Here is a 27676-nt window from a genome sequence, read left to right on the forward strand (position 1 = left end):
ATGTAGGTGACTTTGTTTCTTCAGTAGAACACAGACGAAGATTTTTAACACACACCGTTGCAGTCTGTCAGTCATATAATGTAAGTGAATGGGAATCACAGCTTTGAGAGTCAAAAATACATACACAAACAAAACCAAATTAAAACCTGCTGCTCGTGACGATACATTGATGTGTAAAGACACGAAACGATCAGTCTGTGCAAGAAACTGAACAGTATTTATATCGTCTTTTACCTCTGATTCACAGCAATATCTGAACTGTCCTGAGCGCGTTCTCAGACGCGTCGTCGTCTTCTTGCTTTACAGCGGATCGCAGACTTATAAGTGCATTACCGCCACCTATCTCTCAAATGAACCATTGACACTCCTAATTGAGATTGTAGATAGAATGTCAATGGTCCATTTGAGAGATAGGTGGCGGTAATGCACTTATAAGTCTGCAATCCGCTGTAAAGCAAGAAGAAGAAGAAGTTCGGACATTGCGGTGAATCACAGGTAAAAAACTATATAAATACTGTTCAGTTTCTTGCACAGACCGATCGTTTTGTGTCTTTACACATCAATGTGTCATCATGAGCCGCAGAGTTTAATTTGGTTTTGCTTGTGTATGTTTTTTTGACTCTCAAAGCCGTGATTCCTATTCACTTCCATTATATGACTGACAGACTGCAACGGTTTGAGTTAAAAATCTTCCTCTGTGTTCTACTGAAGAAACAAAATCACCTACATCTTGGATGCCCTGGGGGTAAGCAGATAAACATCACATTTTCATTTTTGGGTGAACTATCCCTTTAACATTTTCTCTCAACCTCTGTCGGACAACCTCTGTAGTCCTATTAAGCCATTTGTTAGCAACTGCATTTTTCAAGTCAAGTAAAAGCTTAGAAGAATCAAAAGGTGTCTATTATGTCGTAGAATAAAACGTGAAACTATATTGAGATTTGCACAGATAACCTTATTTCAGGCATTTAACCAAAAACATTCAAAAACCCATTGAAGTCAGGACGATGGAAATGGAAGTTGTAAAATGCTAACGCTTTTCTGGATTTTGTTCTACAAAAAAAAAATTAAAAATCATACTTTCAGCAGTCTATAAACTGGTTATATGAACTGTATTTGTTTTTTTTCTTCTGTTTTCTCCAGATGACTGCTATGATGCCAGAATTTTCATCTTCCAGGAACCTACAGGATGAGATATCAACGCATCCAATTACACTTCTGGCTACTTCTAATGGCACACAGATTGCTGTTCAGGTATAGTTCACTTAGGCTGGAATACACCACAGTTTTGACCAGATTTTTGCCTTGATTTTCCATATGGAGGAGTCAACGATAGTTGCTTGAATTCAGAGCCAATCTGCAGATTTTGGGCAGTTGGTTTGTTTGTAAATTAATGTTGTAGTAATTAAACAATTGCTTAGTTATCACCAAAGCTCTCTCTGTGTTGTTATAGATGATTAGACCTTTATACTGCCTCCGAAGCCTGTCTGAAATCATTTTCAGGAGGTACCTTTGTGCGCAAATGCTGCCTGCAATGTCATTGTATGATGGGGGAGTGAAGCAACAAGTCAGCTACTTAAAGGCTGGAATACACTAAACAGCTTTTAAAATCGGAACATATTTTTTAAATATCTGAGCAAATGTCATGTAGTTTATTCCAGCGTTCAGTCACTCATTGACCTATACCTTTCTAGCTGGGCATATGTGTATATCATTGAACACAGGTGTTGTGTTTTCTCTTGCAGCTCAATGAACAGACTTCACTGGAAGAGGCTTTGAGAATAGCATCATCATTACAAGGAAGTGAAACAACAGAAATGAGCAATTAACTACCTTCGCCTTCATAAGGGACTCAGTATGCAGTGTGACTAAATGAACAAATGATGAACTTTTGTAATTACCCTTTCGCCACAATTGTACAGAAGTCAGGCTGTGCACTATGATAGCATTTCTAACGGATTTTGTTCACAATGATATAGATATCGGTTTGCATTTTTTAAATAAAAAGAGATGAGAGGGATGTTTAGTGTGTTGCGATGCTTTCCCAGTGTTCTCGCTTGCCTTGAAGCGCAAGAAGCTCAGGTCAAGGTCAGATCAAGTGCTGCTGACATTAAAGCAACATACAAAATACAAATAATACATTTTTTAGTAAAAATGTTTTAATATAAATTGTTATGCTGATAATATAAATAGCATTTTCACTAGTGGTCTAAGATGTTTGGATATGTATGGGCTACATAAAGATAAATATTGAACTGCCATTTTTATATTGGTGAGTTGTAAAAGATCGAATGACAAAAAAAGATTGTATTCAATAAAAAGCCTTCAAGAAATATTCATATAGCTTTATTTACTATGCTATTCACTTGCGGTTATTATTCACACATTGGCTCATGAAGAAATGGTTTGCATGGTTGAAATGATATTATAGTCAGTACTGCAATATGAAAAAGAAATCACATGGAAAACCATGCCATCTCTAGAACTTGTTTGTAAGATGACTTAAGGCCAAAAGACTGTCAAAAGATTCTTACCGAAGGTTGTTTGTTGCAAGGCATTTACCAGACCTGTTTTTCAGGACTAGGGGGATCTACCAAAGTACAAGTAGTGTTTCCCCAGCACGCACTGTAGTCCCTGTGCTATTTTCATCTCTCTTTGAATGCAGTGCAGAAAATACAGGAAGTCTTTTTAAAAAAATGTTTTCAGTGCTTGCTACATCTGCACATGGCTTGATAGATGCCACCTGACATGTACTTCTACATTCATTTCTATTTATAGATTAAGCCTGTTCATGCAAAGACTTGCAGATTCATAATGCTTGCTGCATATGGCCAAAGATTTATGTTGTACTTTCAAAAAGTAATTGGTCTCATTTAATGAATTAGTGAAAACTAAATAGGGAAAAACGGTCAAATAGCCTATACTTGAATCTTTTTGTCTGATATGTAGGTCACTAAAGCCTGCAGCATTTAGAACCTCAGCATGCACTTCTTATTTGTTTGTTGTAAGATGCTATTTTTTTGCGGTCCATTGCTTAAAATACTTGATGGAATGGAAAATACTTAAATTATGTTTTTTTACAGTAGGTATGCGTTTGCACACAATCAGTAGTAAACACAAAAGTTAGTTTAGTCAGAAGGGAAAAGTGTGCAGAGGAGCAAAGAGTTGTTCTCCAGCGCGTTTCATACGAAAGGTACCGTGCAACGATATAAGGGACTGTGCAATGCAATGCGATGACTGTAATTATTTATTTACAAATTACAAATATATCACAAAGTAACTCTTTTTTTTTTATGAAATAAAGCTGATTCACTGAAGTCAAAAGCACCGAGCGCTGAAATCGAATGCATGGGTAAAAGGAACACATTCGGTTCATACTACGCTTTTATTTGTATGTAAATGTGTGAGATTGATGTAAAGCGGTGTAGTGCAGGTCACGTGACTCGCGCTCCTCTAGCGCGCACTGACTGCGGGGCGGGAAGAAGATCAGTTTTACAGGCGCTCTGACATCTTTCACTGAACTTATCATGTTATCCCGGGACGAAATACTCAAACCCATCTGGTACGCCTTCACTGCTCTGGATTTAGACCGAAACGGGAAAGTATCCAAATCCCAGTTAAAGGTAAGCAAACTACTCGACTATCAACTGTAGAAATCACAGCGCGCACCTGTTCGAGCTCTAGTTTCCGTGTATTCGGTCTCAAGATTAAAAACAACAAATCCAAGCTTGCCCATTAAATTGATTTACTCGTAACAGTTTTTTCGACTTTTCGACATATCTGCACAGACCGGACATTATAATCTAAAGTGAAAATCAATTTTCAATTATCTTCTGCAGCCAAGATTATTCCATTTCGATTCCGTGCTACAAAGTCCTGACAGTTGCATGAACATTAGGGCTATTCTTTTTTTTCAACTGATATTTGCAGAAGATAATATGAAAGTATGGAAGCCCGTTAACGCCACAAAAAAAAAAAAGAAAAAGAAAAAGTAATTGCGACTTTTTATCTCACAATTGCGAGCTATAAAGTCAGAATTGTGAGATATAAAGTCAGAATTGCGAGCTATAAAGTCAGGATTGTGAGATATAAAGTCATAATTGCGAGCTATAAAGTCAGAATTGCGAGCTATAAAGTCAGGATTGTGAGATATAAAGTCATAATTGCGAGCTATAAAGTCAGAATTGCGAGCTATAAAGTCAGGATTGTGAGATATAAAGTCATAATTGCGAGCTATAAAGTCAGAATTGCGAGCTATAAAGTCAGGATTGTGAGATATAAAGTCATAATTGCGAGCTATAAAGTCAGAATTGCGAGCTATAAAGTCAGGATTGTGAGATATAAAGTCATAATTGCGAGCTATAAAGTCAGAATTGCGAGCTATAAAGTCAGGATTGTGAGATATAAAGTCATAATTGCGAGCTATAAAGTCAGAATTGCGAGCTATAAAGTCAGGATTGTGAGATATAAAGTCATAATTGCGAGCTATAAAGTCAGAATTGCGAGCTATAAAGTCAGGATTGTGAGATATAAAGTCATAATTGCGAGCTATAAAGTCAGAATTGCGAGCTATAAAGTCAGGATTGTGAGATATAAAGTCATAATTGCGAGCTATAAAGTCAGAATTGCGAGCTATAAAGTCAGGATTGTGAGATATAAAGTCATAATTGCGAGCTATAAAGTCAGAATTGCGAGCTATAAAGTCAGGATTGTGAGATATAAAGTCATAATTGCGAGCTATAAAGTCAGAATTGCGAGCTATAAAGTCAGGATTGTGAGATATAAAGTCATAATTGCGAGCTATAAAGTCAGAATTGCGAGCTATAAAGTCAGGATTGTGAGATATAAAGTCATAATTGCGAGCTATAAAGTCAGAATTGCGAGCTATAAAGTCAGGATTGTGAGATATAAAGTCATAATTGCGAGCTATAAAGTCAGAATTGCGAGCTATAAAGTCAGGATTGTGAGATATAAAGTCATAATTGCGAGCTATAAAGTCAGAATTGCGAGCTATAAAGTCAGGATTGTGAGATATAAAGTCATAATTGCGAGCTATAAAGTCAGAATTGCGAGCTATAAAGTCAGGATTGTGAGATATAAAGTCATAATTGCGAGCTATAAAGTCAGAATTGCGAGCTATAAAGTCAGGATTGTGAGATATAAAGTCATAATTGCGAGCTATAAAGTCAGAATTGCGAGCTATAAAGTCAGGATTGTGAGATATAAAGTCATAATTGCGAGCTATAAAGTCAGAATTGCGAGCTATAAAGTCAGGATTGTGAGATATAAAGTCATAATTGCGAGCTATAAAGTCAGAATTGCGAGCTATAAAGTCAGGATTGTGAGATATAAAGTCATAATTGCGAGCTATAAAGTCAGAATTGCGAGCTATAAAGTCAGGATTGTGAGATATAAAGTCATAATTGCGAGCTATAAAGTCAGAATTGCGAGCTATAAAGTCAGGATTGTGAGATATAAAGTCATAATTGCGAGCTATAAAGTCAGAATTGCGAGCTATAAAGTCAGGATTGTGAGATATAAAGTCATAATTGCGAGCTATAAAGTCAGAATTGCGAGCTATAAAGTCAGGATTGTGAGATATAAAGTCATAATTGCGAGCTATAAAGTCAGAATTGCGAGCTATAAAGTCAGGATTGTGAGATATAAAGTCATAATTGCGAGCTATAAAGTCAGAATTGCGAGCTATAAAGTCAGGATTGTGAGATATAAAGTCATAATTGCGAGCTATAAAGTCAGAATTGCGAGCTATAAAGTCAGGATTGTGAGATATAAAGTCATAATTGCGAGCTATAAAGTCAGAATTGCGAGCTATAAAGTCAGGATTGTGAGATATAAAGTCATAATTGCGAGCTATAAAGTCAGAATTGCGAGCTATAAAGTCAGGATTGTGAGATATAAAGTCATAATTGCGAGCTATAAAGTCAGAATTGCGAGCTATAAAGTCAGGATTGTGAGATATAAAGTCATAATTGCGAGCTATAAAGTCAGAATTGCGAGCTATAAAGTCAGGATTGTGAGATATAAAGTCATAATTGCGAGCTATAAAGTCAGAATTGCGAGCTATAAAGTCAGGATTGTGAGATATAAAGTCATAATTGCGAGCTATAAAGTCAGAATTGCGAGCTATAAAGTCAGGATTGTGAGATATAAAGTCATAATTGCGAGCTATAAAGTCAGAATTGCGAGCTATAAAGTCAGGATTGTGAGATATAAAGTCATAATTGCGAGCTATAAAGTCAGAATTGCGAGCTATAAAGTCAGGATTGTGAGATATAAAGTCATAATTGCGAGCTATAAAGTCAGAATTGCGAGCTATAAAGTCAGGATTGTGAGATATAAAGTCATAATTGCGAGCTATAAAGTCAGAATTGCGAGCTATAAAGTCAGGATTGTGAGATATAAAGTCATAATTGCGAGCTATAAAGTCAGAATTGCGAGCTATAAAGTCAGGATTGTGAGATATAAAGTCATAATTGCGAGCTATAAAGTCAGAATTGCGAGCTATAAAGTCAGGATTGTGAGATATAAAGTCATAATTGCGAGCTATAAAGTCAGAATTGCGAGCTATAAAGTCAGGATTGTGAGATATAAAGTCATAATTGCGAGCTATAAAGTCAGAATTGCGAGATATAAAGTCAGAATTGTGAGATATAAAGTCAGAATTCAGACTTTTTTTCTCAGAATTGCGTGATATTAACTCACAATCGCAAGCTATAAAGTCACAATTGCGAGATATAAAGTCAGAATTGTGAGATATAAAGTCAGAATTGTGAGATATAAAGTCAGAATTGTGAGATATAAAGTCAGAATTGCGAGATATAAAGTCAGAATTGCAAGCTATAAAGTCAGAATTGCGAGATATAAACTCAATTGCGAGATATAAAGTCAGAATTGAGAGATACAAACTCAATTGCGAGATATAAAGTCAGAATTGTGAGATATAAAGTCAGAATTGCGAGATATAAAGTCAGAATTGCGAGCTATAAAGTCAGAATTGTGAGATATAAAGTCAAAATTGTGAGATATAAAGTCAGAATTGAGAGATATAAAGTCAGAATTGCGAGATATAAAGTCAAAATTGTGAGATATAAAGTCAGAATTGAGAGGTATAAAGTCAGAATTGCGAGGTATAAAGTCAGAATTGCAAATCCCAGTTAAAGGTAAGCAAACTACTCGACTATCAACTGTAGAAATCACAGCGCGCACCTGTTCGAGCTCTAGTTTCCGTGTATTCGGTCTCAAGATTAAAAACAACAAATCCAAGCTTGCCCATAAAATGTATTTACTCGTAACAGTTTTTTCGACTTTTCGACATATCTGCACAGACCGGACATTATAATCTAAAGTGAAAATCAATTTTCAATTATCTTCTGGAGCCAAGATTATTCCATTTCAATTCCGTGCTACAAAGTCCTGACAGTACCAGGTGGATTGAGGAAGGGGGAAAAAAATCTTCATATTTCTTTAATTTAGAAAAACAAAAACAATCTCTAAAAACTATTAATAAACTTAGCATTAATACTTGTATAAGAGAAGAAAAAACACTAATTGATGACTACATATATTCCTTCTATAATGATTTATATAAATCTAAATATACAGAAAACGATTGTGATCTCTTCTTTTCCTTTTTAAAAGACAAAATTCCTATTATAGACTCTGCTTTTAGAAATATGATGGAAGCTGACATTGAGATTTCTGAATTAGACACTGCTATTAAGCAAATGTCTAATGGAATGTCCCCAGGTATTGATGGCATCACAGTAGAACTATATAAACATCTTTGGCCCGAAATAAGAATCTTAGTTTTCGAAGCATTAAAAGAATGTATAGATAAAGCTGAATTATCGCCATCAATGAAGCATGGTTTAATTATTCTAGTTCCAAAGTCGAATAAAGATAAATTATTGTTAGACAATTGGAGACCAATAACTCTTTTATGTAATGATTTCAAATTGCTCTCTCATGTTTTTGCGAATAGACTAGAAAAGGGTATTGGTGAAATTATCAGTGAAACACAATCGGCTTTTATCAAAGGGAGAAGTATTCACAGTCATATTAGACTAGTTCTTGATATGCTTGATTATAACTATTTAATTCCTCAGACAAGCTTACTTCTATTTCTAGACTTCTTCAAGGCATTTGATACCCTTGAACACTCTTTTTTGTTTTAGATCCTTAGAAACTTTTGGTTTTGGTCCTATGTTTTGTAAAGTAATTTCCATGTTTTACAATGATATTTTTAGTAGTGTTTTTCTTAATGTTGGTTCATCACCCAGAATCCAAATTAAACGAGGAATATATCCCCATTACTTTTTAATCTTGCAGTCGAACTAATGTCTTTATTCATAAAAATTTATTTATCTCAAGCTTTCTATACTGCCCCAAGAGTAGTTAAATCAGTGAATTCAAATTTATTTAAATTTATATGGAAAAATAAAACACATTATTTACGTAAATTCCATATGGTGAAAGAGTATGAACATGGAGGTTTGAGAGCCATTGATTTTGAATCTCTTCTTGGTACATGCAGAATAAAATGGTTGAAAGAGTGTTTAACAAAGTCACACTCAGTATGGTACCATATTCCTAACCACCTTTTTAAAAAGATTGGCGGCCTTGAATTTGTGTTGAGATGTGATCTCGACCCTTGCAAAATTCCTCTGAAGGTATCTAATTTTCTTTCGAGGTGGATCCTTGTGGTTTCTGTTCTTCATTTCCTGAAACACTTGATCACCTTTTCTTTTACTGTGAGGCTTCTTCTAAATTTTGGTTCGATATACATAGCTGGTTGTCAGTAAAAATGGAGACAATTCCTCCTATAACCCAACAAGATGTCCTCTTTTTTTAAGTGTGATTTAAATTCATCCTTCTCTGATGTTGTCAATTTTGTTTTGTTGATGGGTAAATATCATATCCATACTTGTAAATGGAAAAAAAGTAAACCCTCCTTCAATATATTTTTATTTGAGTTTGCTAAAATGTTTCAGAGCTTCAAATGCTTCAAAAAACATAATAGAAAATCTGAAAAGTTATGCTTCTCTTTGTCAAATTATTTATTACTTTAGTATATTTTTTCTTTGTAATGTCTACATCGACTACATCTTTGTTTTTCATCCTTGCTCCTTGTGTTGTGTTTATTTATATATATATGAGATATAAAGTCAGAATTGTGAGATATAAACTCAATTGCAAGCTATAAAGTCAGAATTGAGAGATACAAACTCACAATTCTGACTTTTTTCTCAGAATTGCATAATATAAAGTCCCAATTGCGAGCTATAAAGTCAGAATTGCGAGATAAAGTCAGAATTGTGACTTTTTTCTCAGAATTGTGAGATATAGTCACAATTGCGAGCTATAAAGTCAGAATTGCGAGCTATAAAGTCACAATTGTGAGATATAAAGTCAGAATTCTGACTTTATATCTCGCAATTCGGACTTTATAGCTCACAATTCTGACTTGATATCTCGCAATTCTGACTTTATAGCTCGCAATTCTGACTTTATAGCTCGCAATTCTGACTTTATAGCTCGCAATTCTGACTTTATAGCTCGCAATTCTGACTTTATAGCTCGCAATTCTGACTTTATAGCTCGCAATTCTGACTTTATAGCTCGCAATTCTGACTTTATAGCTCGCAATTCTGACTTTATAGCTCGCAATTCTGACTTTATAGCTCGCAATTCTGACTTTATAGCTCGCAATTCTGACTTTATAGCTCGCAATTCTGACTTTATAGCTCGCAATTCTGACTTTATAGCTCGCAATTCTGACTTTATAGCTCGCAATTCTGACTTTATAGCTCGCAATTCTGACTTTATAGCTCGCAATTCTGACTTTATAGCTCGCAATTCTGACTTTATAGCTCGCAATTCTGACTTTATAGCTCGCAATTCTGACTTTATAGCTCGCAATTCTGACTTTATAGCTCGCAATTCTGACTTTATAGCTCGCAATTCTGACTTTATAGCTCGCAATTCTGACTTTATAGCTCGCAATTCTGACTTTATAGCTCGCAATTCTGACTTTATAGCTCGCAATTCTGACTTTATAGCTCGCAATTCTGACTTTATAGCTCGCAATTCTGACTTTATAGCTCGCAATTCTGACTTTATAGCTCGCAATTCTGACTTTATAGCTCGCAATTCTGACTTTATAGCTCGCAATTCTGACTTTATAGCTCGCAATTCTGACTTTATAGCTCGCAATTCTGACTTTATAGCTCGCAATTCTGACTTTATAGCTCGCAATTCTGACTTTATAGCTCGCAATTCTGACTTTATAGCTCGCAATTCTGACTTTATAGCTCGCAATTCTGACTTTATAGCTCGCAATTCTGACTTTATAGCTCGCAATTCTGACTTTATAGCTCGCAATTCTGACTTTATAGCTCGCAATTCTGACTTTATAGCTCGCAATTCTGACTTTATAGCTCGCAATTCTGACTTTATAGCTCGCAATTCTGACTTTATAGCTCGCAATTCTGACTTTATAGCTCGCAATTCTGACTTTATAGCTCGCAATTCTGACTTTATAGCTCGCAATTCTGACTTTATAGCTCGCAATTCTGACTTTATAGCTCGCAATTCTGACTTTATAGCTCGCAATTCTGACTTTATAGCTCGCAATTGGGACTTTATATTATGCAATTCTGTGAAAAAAGTCAGAATTGTGAGCTATAAAGTCAGAATTGCGAGATATAAACACGCAATTCTGACATTTTTTCTCAGAATTCTGACTGTTTTTCTCAGAATTGCGACTTTATGTCTTGCAATTATGACTTTTAAACTCACAATTGCAAGTTTATATCACGCAATTCTGAGAAAAAGGTCAGAACTGTGAGAAAAAGTCGCAATTACCTCTTTTATTTTTTATTCAGTGGCGGAAACAGGTTTCCATATGAAAGCGAGGCACAGACAGAATAACGCTTAATCAGTCTTGCAAGACTTTCTCAGGGTTGTATGCAGATGTATGTGCACTGAAGTGGAGAAACGGAAATAAACTTTGATTATAGATTATCACTTTATGCAAAGCTGGATATTTTTTTCAACTTTAAAGATACGAAAGATCCTTTATCTTTAGTATTTTTCCATATTGATAAGAAAATCAAAATGATGACTAAATAATTCAACATTGTCTTCTATACAAAGCAGAATGCTTTTTCATCACTATCTATCCACTCTGACTAAAATTTAAATAATGATTTTTATTACAGTATTGAATTAGTTTTATAATTACATTCACATGTCATTTACATGTCTACAAAACTAATTTTAAGCATATATTCAGTCAAGTGTGTCAAAACTTTTGGCCACGGTTGATCTATTCTTGCATAGTCATTGAACCCAGGTGGCCTTTCTGTACTGTAGGTGCTGTCTCACAACCTGTGCACCATACTGAGAATCCCTCATAACACTTCAGCCCTGGAGGAGCACTTTAAAGATGATGACGAAGGACCAGTGTCAACACAAGGATACATGCCCTACCTGAACATGTGCATACTTAATAAGGTAATAAATACATTGTCTCTTATCAAAGTGCAGCCTTATTGCTGTTTTTCACTTCAACAGTTCTATGATGACTGTAATCAGAAATGTCACAGAATGAATTGCAGTAGTTTTTGTCTAAGTTTTTGTCTAAGAATAGACGTTTATCATTTCCTCTGGAGTCTGGAATAAGGTTAAACATTATATCTTGTGACTCACATAGGCATTTTCTTTTTTTATATATATATATGTATATATACAGTGGTGTGAAAAGGTTTTTGCCCCCTTCCAGTTTTTTTAATTTTTTGCATATTTGTCACACTTAAAAGATTCAGATCATCAAACAAATTTTAATATTACACAAAGATAATGCAAGTAAATACAAAATGCAGTTTTTAAATGATGATTTAATTCATCATTCTTTTATTAAGGGAAAAAAGCTGTCCAAACCTGCCTTGCCCTATATCTGTCTGTTTTTCAGGACCAAGACATTCAACGGGGTCCAAAATCTAGGATTCGAAATATAATTTAAATTGGAAATAAAATAAAATAAATAAATGTACTGTATGTATGTTATGGCACAAAAGGTAAAAATGTATGTATACTATTTATGTATACTAATCAAATAAGTAAATTTGTCACTGATCATGTGACTTAAGATGCTCTTTAAACAGTCTGCTGCTGGAAAAAAATATCCTTTCATTAATGCAAAGAAACCATTCTTCGCTGGCTGTGCCGATTTAAATCTAGCGGTTCTGTTGTGTTTGTGTCGCAAGTTCAGTGACGCAGGTAGTGACGATTCTCTCCGGCCAATCCGTGATCAGCAGAGTTTACACGTCACGTTTTGGTAACGGTACGGTTCACTTGGAACCCCAACTGAGGTGGTACTAAAAAAAGTACCAGGTACTGTACCCAGTGGAAAACCCCCCAAAAGTGAACCATACCGAGCCGTACCGTGCCGTACCATGCAGTGGAAAAGCGCCATTAGACCGGAAAAAAATTTGAGCATATTTTCACAATATCTTACCATTTTATCTGGGGCTTGACAATACAGAGCTAAGATGTGAGACAAAACTTGAGTTTAGCTTATACCTGTTGAGAAGAAACTCCACAAGTTCGACGTCTCGACTAGAGCTGCACGATTCTGGATAAATTGAGAATCACGATTTTTTTGTCTCAAATAGAGATCACGATTCTCCCCTGATTCTGAACTTTACAAAATAATGTGTGACAAAATATTATTGCTGCAGTCTATTTAAAAGTGTTGAATTAATTTGAATGAATTATTAAACATTTTAATATACACTACCATTCAAAAGTTTTTGAACAGTAAGATTTTTTATGTTTTTTAAAGAATTCTCTTCTGCTCAGCAATGCCTCCTGCATTTATTTGATCCAAAATACAGCAAAAGTAGTAATATTGTGAATTATTTTTATAATTTAAAATAACTGCTTTCTATTTGAATATATTTTAAAATGTAATTTATTTCTGTGATCAAAGCTGAATTTTTTTTAGCATCATTACTCCAGTCACATGATCCTTCAGAAATCATTCTGATATGCTGATTGCTGTTCAAGAATTGTTTTTGTATTATTATTTTTATCAATATTTAAAACACTTGAGTAAATTTTTTCAGGATTCTTTGATGAATAGAAAGATCAACATTTATCTGAAATAAGCTTTTGTAACATTATACACTACAACTATACCATTCAAAAGCTTGGAGTCAGTATTTTATTTGGGGGGGGGGGGATTATATAAATTAAATACTTTTATTTAGCAAGGATCCTTTTAATTGATCAAAAGTATGGCTAAAGACATTTATAATATTACAAAAGATTTCTATTTCAGATAAATGCTGTTCTTCTGAACTTTCTATCAAAGAAACCTGAAAAAAAATCTACTCAACTGTTTTCAACATAATAATAATAATAATAATTTTTTTTTGAACAGCAAACCAGAATATTAGAATTATTTCTGAAGGATTATGTGACACTGAAGACTGGAGTAATGATGCTAAAAATTCAGCTTTGATCACAGGAATAAATTACATTTTAAAATATATTCAAATAGAAAGGAGTTATTTTAAATGGTAAAAATATTTAAAAATTGTACTGTTTTTGCTGTACTTTGGATCAAATAAATGCAGGCTTGGTGAGTAGAAGAGACTTCTTTAAAAAACATAACAAATCTTACGGTTCAAAAACGTTTGACTGGTAGTGTATATATAATAGATTTAATACACCATTTTTTTATATTAAAATTATGAAAAAGTTGTTTGAATCAATGATTCAACGACTCACTCATAAACCTACTTCACTTGTTTCATAACTGGATGAATCAGGATTTTTGAATGATTCTCTTGAATGAATAATTCATTCAATGACAAATACATTTTAAGTCACTTTTTGCCACCTAGCGGTGAAACAATGCAATCGACACAAACGTTATTTGAAGCGTAGTTACTTTCAAAAGGGGATTTGCTCTATTTTGATCGCTGCCATAGACATCAATGTTTATATCTGAACTATAAACTTTCACCCCAGTATTTCTGTGATAATATGAATGACTGTAAGACAGAAATAATAATGTGTAGTTGAAAAGACAGTTTGTGAAGATGTTTCTTAAGCAAACATGGTAAGTAACTGCTTTCTCTGTGTCAGCGGCAGACTGCGATCACAGATTTGAATGATCCGGTAAGACTTTGTCAAAGGTTTAATAGACTCGGGGAATCCTTGTCATTTAGAAATGAGATTGCGTGGGTGTCTGAATCGAGATCGCAAGCTTTTTTTAACGATTAATCGTGCAGCTCTTGTAAACGTACCGCCAGGGTTTACCCCTGTTTTACCCCATTGTCTGTCTCTGGGTATTTTGGCAAGTTTTCACCTGTATGTAACCTGTAACTAAATCAAGCCATGGTATCACATTGGCTAAACACCCTCTGGCTCAGCCTGCTACAGTAGCCACGCCCCAAACTCTCACTATTGGTTGAGCTGGAAAGAGATTGATGGATCTGAGCAGACCACTCTAAATGATATGTTGGTGCCTGGGAAGCTCAGTTTTTACAATTTTGGGGGAAATAAACCCATGAATGGCATACTGATAGTAAATAAACAATAAAATGTGAACTATTTTTAACTAAAATTACTCTCGGGGGTCACAGCATTGTTATATTCACAACATATATATATATATATATATATATATATATATATATATATATATATATATATATATATATACCCCCTCATACATACACATTTTGATTTGGTATTCTACAGGCATCTCTTATCTTGTCTGTAAATTGCATTTATTCAGTGTAGTGTTGCTTATTTTTCTAATTTGACAGACAAAAAAATGCTTTTTTCTTAAAAAAAACATGTTGACATGTTGTGCATTGAGAAATGCTTTTCTTTGTAGCACTGCTATAACGTGTGGTTATAACTTCTGTGAAAGTTTCTGTTGCCATCCTGTCAGCTCAAACCTGTTTGACATTCTTCTCTGACTTGTCTTCAAGGCGTTTTTCTCCCTAGATCTGCTACTTACTGCATGTTTTTGGTTGTTTACACCATGCCCTGTAAACCTAGAGACTAGGGCTGTGCGATATTGAAGAAAAATGCGATATGCGATAACTCATTAAATAATGCGATATTCGATATGCGATACGATAATGCTTAAAGTACCACATGCTCAGATGAAACAGTTTTACTCAGCTGTTGCTGAGTCAGTTCTGTGAACTTCTATAACTATCTTGTGTCATATATATATAGTTATTTGTATGTATGTATGTACCAATAGTTCTGTAAAACCACAACAAATTCCTTGTGTTTGCGCACACTTAAGTGGTGAATAAAGCTCGTTCTGATTCTGATTCTAATAAGAAAGCACCCCTACAACAACTTCTGAAAGTGAACGGTAGTGTTTTACTCTAGCACTACATAAAAATGTCATTTTAACACGAGTTTAGGAATTGAATAATAAAAAGGAAAAATGAAACACTGCATATTATTTACTCTTTGAATTCAATATGCACTGATTCTTATTTAAGCTACAAAAGTTATTTAGGTAAGAGCAGTGAGTGATTTTCTCTTTGTCTTTTGTTCATGGCCCCAAATATTGCAAGCTGTAGCGATATGCATATTGCGATATGCACATTTGTGATATTCCGATAATTTCGATATATTGCACAGCCCTACTAGAGACTATCATGTGTGAAAAGATCAACAGTTTCTGACATACTCGCTTAAAGTAGATCAAAATTCTTCCCCACTCTGATGTTTGGTTTGAACAAGAACTGAACCTCTTGTCCATGTCTGCATGCTTTTATGCATTGATATAGATATATTAATTTTCATTGACCAATGAGTGTATTACTATGTTATTATGTGTGACCCTGGACCACAAAACCAGTCTTAAGTGTCAATTTTTCAAAATTGCGATTTATACACCATCTGAAAGCTGATTAAATAAGCTTTCCATTGATGTATGGTTTGTTAGGACAATATTTGATCGAGATACAACTATTTGAAAATCTGGAATCTGAGGGTGCAAAAAATCACCAAAGAAAATCACCTTTAAAGTTGTCCAAATGAAGTTCTTAGCAATGCATATTACTAATTAAAAATTAAGTTTTAATATATTTACAGTAGGAAATTTACAAAATATCTTCATGGAACATGATCTTTACTTAATATCCTAATGATTTTTGGCATAAAAGAAACATCTATAATTTTGACCCATACAATGTATTTTTGGCTATTGCTACAAATATACCCCAGCGACTTCAGACTGGTTTTGTGCTCCAGGGTCACATATAGCTCTCTGGAATGTTGATTCTGATTCGTCAATCGTGGCATTCTTTGATCAAATACAGTATAGTGACTGCTAAACGATAAAGTTGCCCGTGTTCACAGATTACTTGCCGCCTGGTATGAAAAATCTGCAAATCAAAAGCCTTGCAGTTAGTCAACACAAGACACACTTTATGCCTATGCATATGAATTCTGAAAAAAGATGTGAAATTGTAGCCTTAAATTAGGTTCATTTGGAGTATTTTAATTGCAGATCCAGGCCAACTTTGACTTCAACGAGCTGAATAAGATGTGCTGGACTTTATCTGCACCAAAGCACATCAGTGGCAAACATCTGCTCATCTCTGGGGTTGATGCCTTCAAGATCTGGTGCATCTTCAACTATCTATCTGAAGATAAATATCCGCTGCAAATTGTCATAGAGGAGGTTGGTTATAGTACTTTTACCATTTTTTATATCTTTTTCTAATTACATGATATCAATTGGAAATGACGCTGTATGTTTTTATTGTAACAGCTCGAGTACTTCCTGCGCAAGCTGTTTGCAGCAATGGGTTGCAGCTGGAACGAGGACAGGTTTGAAGACTATAAAATGCAGCTCAGTGCAAAGAAAAAACATCTGAATGCTTGGGAACTGATTGAGCTTATTGGCATGGGCCATTTCACCAAGGGCATAAACCCTCAGACTCTTTCCATCGGCATCAATGAGGTCTATCGGGAACTTGTAATGGATGTTATTAAGCAGGTGGGAGTCTGTGTCAGTGTATTTTAATACGGACATTCCGGGTTTGCTGTTGTCTGTACATGACAGAGACAAGTGTTTAAAAATGGTCAGTTAAATGAGTTGCACAAAGACCAACTGACAAGCCAATGTAAATATATACTAGAATACTGGAGAAATAAACAGATATCCCTTACAAGTGATTAACTTGCTGTTTTTTTATTCAAAAAGGGCTATATGATGAAAAAAGGCCATAAGAGGAAGAACTGGACAGAGCGGTGGTTTGAGCTCCATCTCAATTGCATGTCCTATTATGTGAGTGAAGACCTCATAGAGCAGAAGGGATATATTTCGCTGGATCGCAACTGCTGTGTTGAGGTAAAACCAGAACATTTGTTACAGTATTTCTAGTAATCAAGTTTACATTTAATCATTCATCATTACATCATTTACACACCCTCATGTAATGGAAGCTTATTTCTGCCACAGCTTTTTATCTCACAATTCAGACTTTTTTCCTCAATTACCTTTTTAATTTTTGTATTCTCTGGCAAAAATACGCTTTCATATCATGTCGTTCCAACCCTGTATGATTTCTTATGAAAGCAGATGTTTAACAGAATGTTCAAGCTGCCCTTTTCCATACAAAGTCAATGAGTATTGGGGCTGTCAAATGAAAAAAAGCACCTAAAAAGTACGATAAAAAATAGCCCATATGACTTATGCGCTAAATTGCAAGTTGTATGATAGTGTCGTGAGAGGAAAAGGCCAAAATTTAAAGGGATAGTTCACCCAAAAATGGAAATTCTGTCATTTGCTGTCTTCTGTCATCTATCATTCACTCACTCTCATGTTGTTCCAAACTTGTATGAGTTTTAATACTTCTGTTGAGCACAAAGAAGATATTTTGAGAATGTTGGCAACCAAACACTTGACGATAGCCACTGACTTCCACAGTAACATAGTCAACTGTTTGATTATAAACATTCTTTAAGATATCTTGTTTTATATTCAACAGAAGAAAGAAACTCACCTTCAATACAGGTTTGGAACAACTTGAGGTTGAGCAAACAATGACAGAATTTTCATTTTTGGGTGAACTATCCATTTAAGTTGTTATCCACCAAAAATCATTAGGAAATCTTTTTTTGTACTTAGATTTATTCAAACTTGGCACCTCAATATGTACGTACGACAACATAATAATTTGATCGAGATACAACTATTTGAAAATCTGGAATCTGAGGGTGCAAAAAATCACCAAAGAAAATCACCTTTAAAGTTGTCCAAATGAAGTTCTTAGCAATGCATATTACTAATTAAAAATTAAGTTTTAATATATTTACAGTAGGAAATTTACAAAATATCTTCATGGAACATGATCTTTACTTAATATCCTAATGATTTTTGGCATAAAAGAAACATCTATAATTTTGACCCATACAATGTATTTTTGGCTATTGCTACAAATATACCCCAGCGACTTCAGACTGGTTTTGTGCTCCAGGGTCACATATAGCTCTCTGGAATGTTGATTCTGATTCGTCAATCGTGGCATTCTTTGATCAAATACAGTATAGTGACTGCTAAACGATAAAGTTGCCCGTGTTCACAGATTACTTGCCGCCTGGTATGAAAAATCTGCAAATCAAAAGCCTTGCAGTTAGTCAACACAAGACACACTTTATGCCTATGCATATGAATTCTGAAAAAAGATGTGAAATTGTAGCCTTAAATTAGGTTCATTTGGAGTATTTTAATTGCAGATCCAGGCCAACTTTGACTTCAACGAGCTGAATAAGATGTGCTGGACTTTATCTGCACCAAAGCACATCAGTGGCAAACATCTGCTCATCTCTGGGGTTGATGCCTTCAAGATCTGGTGCATCTTCAACTATCTATCTGAAGATAAATATCCGCTGCAAATTGTCATAGAGGAGGTTGGTTATAGTACTTTTACCATTTTTTATATCTTTTTCTAATTACATGATATCAATTGGAAATGACGCTGTATGTTTTTATTGTAACAGCTCGAGTACTTCCTGCGCAAGCTGTTTGCAGCAATGGGTTGCAGCTGGAACGAGGACAGGTTTGAAGACTATAAAATGCAGCTCAGTGCAAAGAAAAAACATCTGAATGCTTGGGAACTGATTGAGCTTATTGGCATGGGCCATTTCACCAAGGGCATAAACCCTCAGACTCTTTCCATCGGCATCAATGAGGTCTATCGGGAACTTGTAATGGATGTTATTAAGCAGGTGGGAGTCTGTGTCAGTGTATTTTAATACGGACATTCCGGGTTTGCTGTTGTCTGTACATGACAGAGACAAGTGTTTAAAAATGGTCAGTTAAATGAGTTGCACAAAGACCAACTGACAAGCCAATGTAAATATATACTAGAATACTGGAGAAATAAACAGATATCCCTTACAAGTGATTAACTTGCTGTTTTTTTATTCAAAAAGGGCTATATGATGAAAAAAGGCCATAAGAGGAAGAACTGGACAGAGCGGTGGTTTGAGCTCCATCTCAATTGCATGTCCTATTATGTGAGTGAAGACCTCATAGAGCAGAAGGGATATATTTCGCTGGATCGCAACTGCTGTGTTGAGGTAAAACCAGAACATTTGTTACAGTATTTCTAGTAATCAAGTTTACATTTCATCATTCATCATTACATCATTTACACACCCTCATGTAATGGAAGCTTATTTCTGCCACAGCTTTTTATCTCACAATTCAGACTTTTTTCCTCAATTACCTTTTTAATTTTTGTATTCTCTGGCAAAAATACGCTTTCATATCATGTCGATCCAACCCTGTATGATTTCTTATGAAAGCAGATGTTTAACAGAATGTTCAAGCTGCCCTTTTCCATACAAAGTCAATGAGTATTGGGGCTGTCAAATGAAAAAAAGCACCTAAAAAGTACGATAAAAAATAGCCCATATGACTTATGCGCTAAATTGCAAGTTGTATGATAGTGTTGTGAGAGGAAAAGGCCAAAATTTAAAGGGATAGTTCACCCAAAAATGGAAATTCTGTCATTTGCTGTCTTCTGTCATCTATCATTCACTCACTCTCATGTTGTTCCAAACTTGTATGAGTTTTAATACTTCTGTTGAGCACAAAGAAGATATTTTGAGAATGTTGGCAACCAAACACTTGACGATAGCCACTGACTTCCACAGTAACATAGTCAACTGTTTGATTATAAACATTCTTTAAGATATCTTGTTTTATATTCAACAGAAGAAAGAAACTCACCTTCAATACAGGTTTGGAACAACTTGAGGTTGAGCAAACAATGACAGAATTTTCATTTTTGGGTGAACTATCCATTTAAGTTGTTATCCACCAAAAATCATTAGGAAATCTTTTTTTGTACTTAGATTTATTCAAACTTGGCACCTCAATATGTACGTACGACAACATAATACATTCTTTCATGTTTCATGTCTGATCACAGCGTGTTACATTGAAATATTTTGAAATGAATGAAAGCCTGAATAGAAATGAGAGCTACGTTGGGGAAACATACAGGCTTGGAACAACATAATAGTGAATAAATGTTGACAGAATTTAGATTTTTGGGTGAACTGTCCCTTTAAATAATGTCTTTGCAGTCCTTACCAGACAAGGATGGAAAGAAAAACCTCTTTATTATAAAATGTTTTGAGAAAAGTTTTGAGATCAGTGCATCGGATAAAAAGACAAAACAAGAGTGGATTCAAGGTATTAAACATCTGTACACAAAGTTTACACTTATGGCTGTGAAATATTTGTATATCCACAACTCCATGTGCTCGTGTTATACAGCCATCCAGGACTGCATCGTCCGCATAAGGCAGGGCCTTTCCTCCCCACACCGAGAATCCAGACAGAAACGCAGGGAGCTGAGAAACAGGATAAGAGCTGAAAAGGAGACCATGGAGAACAGAATGAGACAGCTGCAGTTGGCCAACGAGAGCAAGCAGGCCCAGCTGGAGGCCATGAACAAGGTACTGTGGCCTTCCTTGAGTCACCGAAAGATATAAGTTACCTGCTAAAACATCTTATTTCAAGCTATTTTAGTAGTATCTCTATTGGAGATGTTGGATTAAAGGTACATGTAGTAGTTCTAGTGGTAGCGTTGCTGTTTGTGTACTTTAGGAACACTGATGCTGCACTGCCATCTGTCAACATGGATCAGCATGATCATCTCTGAGTTTTATGTAAATTACACGATACTAGTGAGTTTTAGAGAGTGGTCCACACAATAATGAGTCCTGTCTAACAAAAAAGAAGCAACTTGGGCATCACTACTCAGGATTTTCTCAGTCAGTAAATCTTTCTGTACCAATGCTTATGCCTGCTTTTTGTCTTTGTTGGTCTGTCATGCCCCTTCGGCTGCACAGGTCTGATTTTACCATTGTCTCTGCTGATAAAGCATGCCAAGAAGTGCATTCCAGTGTCTAAATTTTTGCTTTTTGTATCACCAAACAACACTACATATGCAAGCATAGGACATTCTTATGACTCTTCACAAAAAAACAATTTATTTCTTGTGTAAAACCTTAGAAATGAGCACCAGATTTAAAGGTGTCATGAAATGCGTTTTAAGATCTTTATGTGTGACCCTGGAGCACAAAACCAGTCTTAAGTCGCTGGGGTATATTTGTAGCAATAGCCAAAAAAACATTGCATGGGTAAAAATGATCGATTTTTATTTTTTTGCCCAAAATCAATTGGATATTAAGTAAAGATCATGTTTTGAAGATATTTTGTAAATTTCCTACCGAAAATATATCAAAACTTAATTTTTGATTAGTAATATGCATTGCTGAGAACTTAAACCAAACTTAATTTGGACAACTTTAAAGGCGATTTTCTCAGTATTTTGATTTTTTTGCACCCTCAGATTCCAGATTTTCAAATAGTTGTATCTCAGTCAAATATTGTCCTATCCTAACAAACCATGCATTAATGGAAAACGTATTTATTCAGCTTTCAGATGATGTATAAATCTCAATTTCGAAAAATTGACCCTTATGACTGGTTTTGTGGTCCAGGGTCACATATTATGTTTCCGGAAGTTAGCTTATGAAGTTAGCATTTTTGCAAGTTTTTTGCATAAAAAAATTGATTTCATTTTTGGTAAAAGTGATCATGTTCCATCCTCATTTTCAATCTCCGTCACAAACGCTTCATTTACCTCTTTCAGAAATCTGAGTAGATGGCCACTGCTGTGACTGTTGAACTTAATCACACCGTATTCATGCCCTGTGATGTATGTTTTAAAGCTAGCTGTAATAGAGCCGTATATGTTTGAGCCTGAGTCAGATTAAAATGAACCAATGCTAACACAACGATTGCCTCCAAGGACACAATACTTGGCACTGCTATAGCTTTCAATACAAGATATTTAGAAAAAAATGGCAGCATGTTGAGAATAATTAGGAAAAGTGTCCATTGTGAAATGAGTTTCGATGGTAAGATGGTCTTAATCAACAGCAGAATCACTTGTGACTGATGGACAGAAAGAGTTGCTAAGAGCATAACTCATGTATGCATATTTAGTGGAAAATGTAGTGGTGTTTCAGATGGGTGGAAACAAAAGCATATTTTAAACTGGGGAGTTACCATTGAGGTATGAAAGTCGCAGTACCTCTCTATTAAAACATTGTTTTCATTTTGTTCCGTTTTCACTGTCAGTTCCCCTTTTGGTTCATTTTCATTCGCTGACACTGTTTATAGCACACTATTAGTAAGGGTCACACTATTAGTAATGTGTTAAGAAAGTTTCACATCCCTGTCTATATTTTTATTCAACCTTTAATTCGTTTTCATGCTACATTTTTGGACTCTTGGAATCCTGTTTGACAGTGAAAAGAAAGCTACAGAACCTACTGAAGCTCTTAACTGAGATATTTCTAGAAAACTAAATTCTGTTAAAGCTGCTGTCGAAGCCATAGCGTTGTGGCTTCAAGTGGCTCTTCTCAACGGTCCTGTCAAAAAAATATATCTTAAATAAAAAAGCCCCAAAATATAACTTAAAAAACAGCTTTGCTTATGCAAATTCTAAATGTTAGGGCACCTGCAAAAGAGCACTCCTGAGCAATGAAGCCACACTTTCTGTGTGCGGGCGGTTTTGACAGTCACTAGTTCCTGTTTGATATCTTCAGTCTCAAGGGATAGTTCTTTCATTAAGCTGTACTTTATCGCCTGTCAAAGCATCTCCTGTGTCAAAGCCTCAAAACTTGGAAACGTTTGCACTGTACAAACAATGATAATGAAAAAATGCATAATAGACAACTTTGCAACATCTTTTCCCAATGACATTAAGCACTTTAATAAGCTGCACATTTCTGCTTTTAAATAATGCTGAATGCCTTGCCTCATATACTTCTACTGTAAGTGCATTATTGTAAATGTGCATTTTTTATTTTTTTTTACAAATTGAGGGAAGAATTGAAATGCTTTTGTTGAAATCAATAGCGTTATTAATATTACCTTATACAGTGAAGGAAGTCTAATTGTTATTTAATGTTTTTCTACTGTACTTTGGGATTCAGTCTGGCTCACAGAAGCCTTTCATGCTGTCAACATTTGTAATGTCTGTATATGGCAGAAACTGCAGGAAGCATCAAGCAGGGGTGATTTGGAGGAACAGAGAAGACTTCAGACTCAAATAGAGCTACTGGACCAATACAGACGAGACCTGGAGCAAGAGAAAATGGTAACGACAACATTAACTTTGTCCCATTAACAGACATCTCGCCTCTCCTGGACGGTCCTGGAATCTCCCGCATATTAATAGCGAATCCCTGGCACGCACAAATTATATGCAATATCGATCGATCGAGAGAGACAGAGAGAGAGAGAAAGGCCCTGTTTCCAGGGTATTAAAGAGCATTTTTGGCTATTCAATCACAAGTTATTAGCCGAGATGCATTTATGTTTCCACCTGGTATACATGCATTTTAAATGCGTCCCCTGTGACCCATTCTGTTCAATTTTAATCACAATTAATGTCACTTTCGCGGCAATGCATTGCATGAATCAACCTGGGTAATATGGCTTAAGAGTGAGTTTTTAAAACAGTTGTGGGATGAGTAAGTGGCCAAAACTTTGAATAATCCGTTCATAAATTAGATGTATTGCTGGTAATAATAAAATGTAAAGAAGGTATTTGTTTTCTTGCTGCCAAAATTAAACATTTGTAATAAATTTGATCATACACATTCCTTGAACTTTTTATTGTTGAAACTTAGGGTGTCAATTGATTCTAGCATTTAATTGTGATGAATCTCATTTTTTTGTAGTGAACATGTTGAGGCATTAAGTTCCTTTCTAATAAAAGAAAGACAAATGTGTAATTTCGGCAGGAAGGCTGTTATTGTGAAATCAAGCACAACACCAGTCTGCAGTTGTGCTGCATATGCAGTATGTGTGAAACAGGCCTGATGTAATGTAAGACGTCAAATTGCTTCTTAGGCTCGAATGCAGATGGAAGAGCAGGTGGTTGAAAAGGCCAATGAAGTGGAGCAGTACTGGCAGCGTATGCAGGAACTGGAAGACATGTACCGTCAACTGAAAAAGGCATTAGACGACGAGAGACGGGCCAAAGAGGATGAAGAAGCCCTGAGCAAACTGCAGGCCAGGTGACGGTGCACAAACACAACATTCAGTATACACATCCAGTAGTCAATGTTTTGGGCCACTGCATTATGCAGAACATTTGTGTGTTTTATTTGCAGACTGCTACAACAGGAAGCAAGCAAGAGGCTTGAATTAGAGCAGATTCACCTGCAGCAGCAAGAAATCTTAACCCAGTCCCAGAAGGAAAAACAAGAGCTGAAAAGGGAGCGGGCAGAGAAGGAACGTGCCCTGCAGGCTGCACAGGAGCAGCTGGAGATTCTTAGAAGACAGAGAGAGGGAACGCAAGAGGAATACAAGGTAGCGGTTTCATACTGAAAAAGTGTGTTTGGGGATTTTTTATAATGTTTGCTTTGTCAAATCAACATTCTCCTTTTCTAGTATATTTTGCTTTCCAACATGTTTAATTTAGCTTCTTTTACTCACTAGCACAGATGTCCATCTCATTACATAGAACAGCCATTGAAAGTGAAAGTGTTGTTTTTTCCTCTTTTATATGCAATAAACTACTTCAGTTCACCCAAAAATGAAAACTGCTGAAAATGTACTCACCTTCAGGTCATCCAAGATGTAGATGAGTTTGTTTCTTCATCAGAACAGATTTGGAGAAATTTAGCATTACATCTCTTGCTCACCAATGGATGCTCTGCAGTGAATGGGTGTCGTCAGAATGAGAGTTGATAAAAACATCACAATAATCCACAAGTGATCCACACAACTATAGTCCACCAGTTAACGTCTTATGAAGTGAAAAGCGGTGTGTTTGTAAGAAAAAAATCCATCACTTCTGGCCAAAATACGAGTCCATAATGCATAATAACACTTCCTCAGTCCATGCCCTGTTGCCCTCTCACCCTTATAAACAGTGCTTGATCTATGCATATTTCTTTCCTGATTCAGATGAGACGACTTTTTCACTGGAGAAAACAATATTATGGATAGGGGACTTGTATTTTAGCCAGAATCTAAGATTTGAAGTTAAAAACATCTTAATGATGATGTTGTTTATCACAAACATGCAGCTTCTCACTTCACTGGATTCATGTGGATTACTTGTGGATTATTGTGATGTTTTTAGCAGCTGTTTGGACTCTCATTCTGACGGCACCCATTCACTGTCAAGCAGGGATGGCCAACGTCAGTCCTGGAGAGCCACAATCCTGCAGAGTTTCACTCCAACCCTAATCAAACACACCTGAACAAGCTAATCAAGGTCTAAGCGTTAGTTGAAAGCTACAGGCAGATGAGTTTGTATCAAGGTTGGAGCAAAACTCTCCAGGACCGACGTTGGCCTCCCCTGCTGTAGAGCATCCATTGGTAAGCAAGAGATGTAGTGCTAAATTTCTTCAAATCTGTTCTGATGAAGAAACAGACTCATCCACATCTTGGATGACCTGTGGGTGAGTAAATTTTTGGCAAATTTGCATTTTGGGTGAACTATACCTTTAAGGTAAATGATCAGCATTTCAGTGACTTTTATTGTTTTTCAGGTTGTTACAAAGAAACTGGAACGGGCAGCTAACAAAACAAAGACTTGGAAGCACAAAGTCTTTAAACATGAGGGCCTACTTCAAATCATTCAACCAGGTGACCGAGTGTAAACTTTATCAAATACCATTCCCAAAAGCACCAGATTGATGTTTTTCATGTATTTCTCAGGGACCAAGTCCCCCACTAAAATGACCAACTGGGGACAGGCAGCGTTCACTGAAACAGAGCTGGATGAGCTGGAGAGGATTTGGCAGGAGAACAAGAATAGATCACATGATGCACAATAACATCTAAAACGTCCATTTCTTTTATTTGTGTATATTTATTTTGTATTTGCCAGGTAGTCATCATCTTGACTCGTGTTACCGGTTTAATCTGTTGTTACTAAAATGTGTTTTTATACAACCATTTATTAATCATGTGCTCTTATAATGGAACATTAGCAGATAAATGATGTGCAGTTGATTGTGTTATTTTGTTTGTGAGTTATCAAATTAATATAAAAAGTGACATCCACACCTTTTTATACTTATACATTGTTTTTTTTAAAAAACACATTTAGGAAATGTAACATTATTATCATTTAACTTCAGTAATTTCAAGTATATTCCATTTTTAATGTGAAAAGTAACTGTTCAAAGGCAGTTTGGAGGTACTAGTGCTATCAATGCACCTGATTCCTACTGTGTCCACTAGATGTCCTTGTTGATACACAGATAAACACAGGACCGATTCATACCCGCATTTTCTGGAGAGTAGAGTCACTGATAGACAAAAGATATGTAACTATGATACTGTATTACTCTCAGCAGTGCATATATAATCCGTTTAGCTCAACATTTGCCTTTTCACTTCAGCTTGTTTGAAAATATATAAAAGAATAAATCACGTAGTTCATGATGGATTGATGTGGTTCATTTTGTCTAGAATCTGTCAATGAGGATGAATTTATTTTAATATATTGATAGCTTTTTACATGTATGCATTTGACAGATGCTTTAATCCAAAGCAACATACACTGCATTCAAGGTATACGTTTAATCAGTGCATGCATTTTCTGGGAATCAAACTCATTGATAGTGCCATACTGTATACTGTTAGCTATTTTTTACTAGTTTTATTGTCTTTGTTGTTGTTATTATTGTGCTATAAAAGAATTACAGTGCTTTAAAAGCTTTATTTAATTTAATTTGGTGGATGTTGTTAGGCAGGACGCCAAAAACTAACCATAACCATAACCAGTCACAACAGCTAGAGTTGTTACGGGTGGATTGATGGATTTATAAGTTGGAAAACCAAACGGTCCAAGTAGCCTGATATAGGGCACACTGTAAATATCTGGCGCCTTAATAAATCAAATTTTATCACTCTGCTTTTCTGCGTTCTGCATTCCAGACAGACTGTCAGTCAGTGCATTGTAACTTGCAGAAAGAGTTACTGTCCCACATGTTTTTCACCGATTCATTCTGCTGGTTACATCTATCCACCAGTAGGGGGCGACAA

General features: G+C 35.6%; 2 protein-coding genes across 4 annotated transcripts in view; both read left to right on the forward strand.

Moving 5' to 3' along the window:
• The window catches only part of LOC107552985 (zinc finger protein 143-like), a 14602-nt gene extending 12729 nt beyond the window's left edge, over positions 1-1873 (forward strand). For both annotated transcript variants that reach the window (XM_016235044.1, XM_016235045.1), the window contains exons 15-16: positions 1144-1254; positions 1746-1873. In XM_016235044.1, coding sequence (XP_016090530.1) covers positions 1144-1254; positions 1746-1829 — 195 coding nt within the window. In that variant the 3' untranslated portion in view covers positions 1830-1873. The remainder of the gene's footprint in view (positions 1-1143; positions 1255-1745) is intronic.
• A 1565-nt stretch (positions 1874-3438) lies between these two features.
• LOC107553011 (switch-associated protein 70-like) lies at positions 3439-27075 on the forward strand. Of its 2 annotated transcripts, none has more exons than XM_016235083.1 (12): positions 3439-3623; positions 11395-11535; positions 16577-16750; positions 16841-17068; positions 17276-17422; positions 20671-20779; positions 20864-21045; positions 23655-23762; positions 24521-24687; positions 24784-24982; positions 26173-26269; positions 26342-27075. In XM_016235083.1, the coding sequence occupies exons 1-12, from the start codon at positions 3528-3530 to the stop codon at positions 26458-26460; spliced, it is 1767 nt and encodes a 588-aa protein (XP_016090569.1). In that variant the 5' UTR covers positions 3439-3527; the 3' UTR covers positions 26461-27075. The 2 variants fall into 2 exon arrangements, with proteins under 2 accessions (XP_016090569.1, XP_016090570.1); XM_016235084.1 differs by having other exon boundaries at positions 23664-23762.
• Positions 27076-27676: the final 601 nt, after the last annotated feature.

The sequence above is a fragment of the Sinocyclocheilus grahami genome, unplaced genomic scaffold (assembly GCF_001515645.1).
Source record: "Sinocyclocheilus grahami isolate Dianchi unplaced genomic scaffold, SAMN03320097.WGS_v1.1 scaffold462.1, whole genome shotgun sequence".
Lineage (NCBI taxonomy): Eukaryota > Metazoa > Chordata > Actinopteri > Cypriniformes > Cyprinidae > Sinocyclocheilus > Sinocyclocheilus grahami.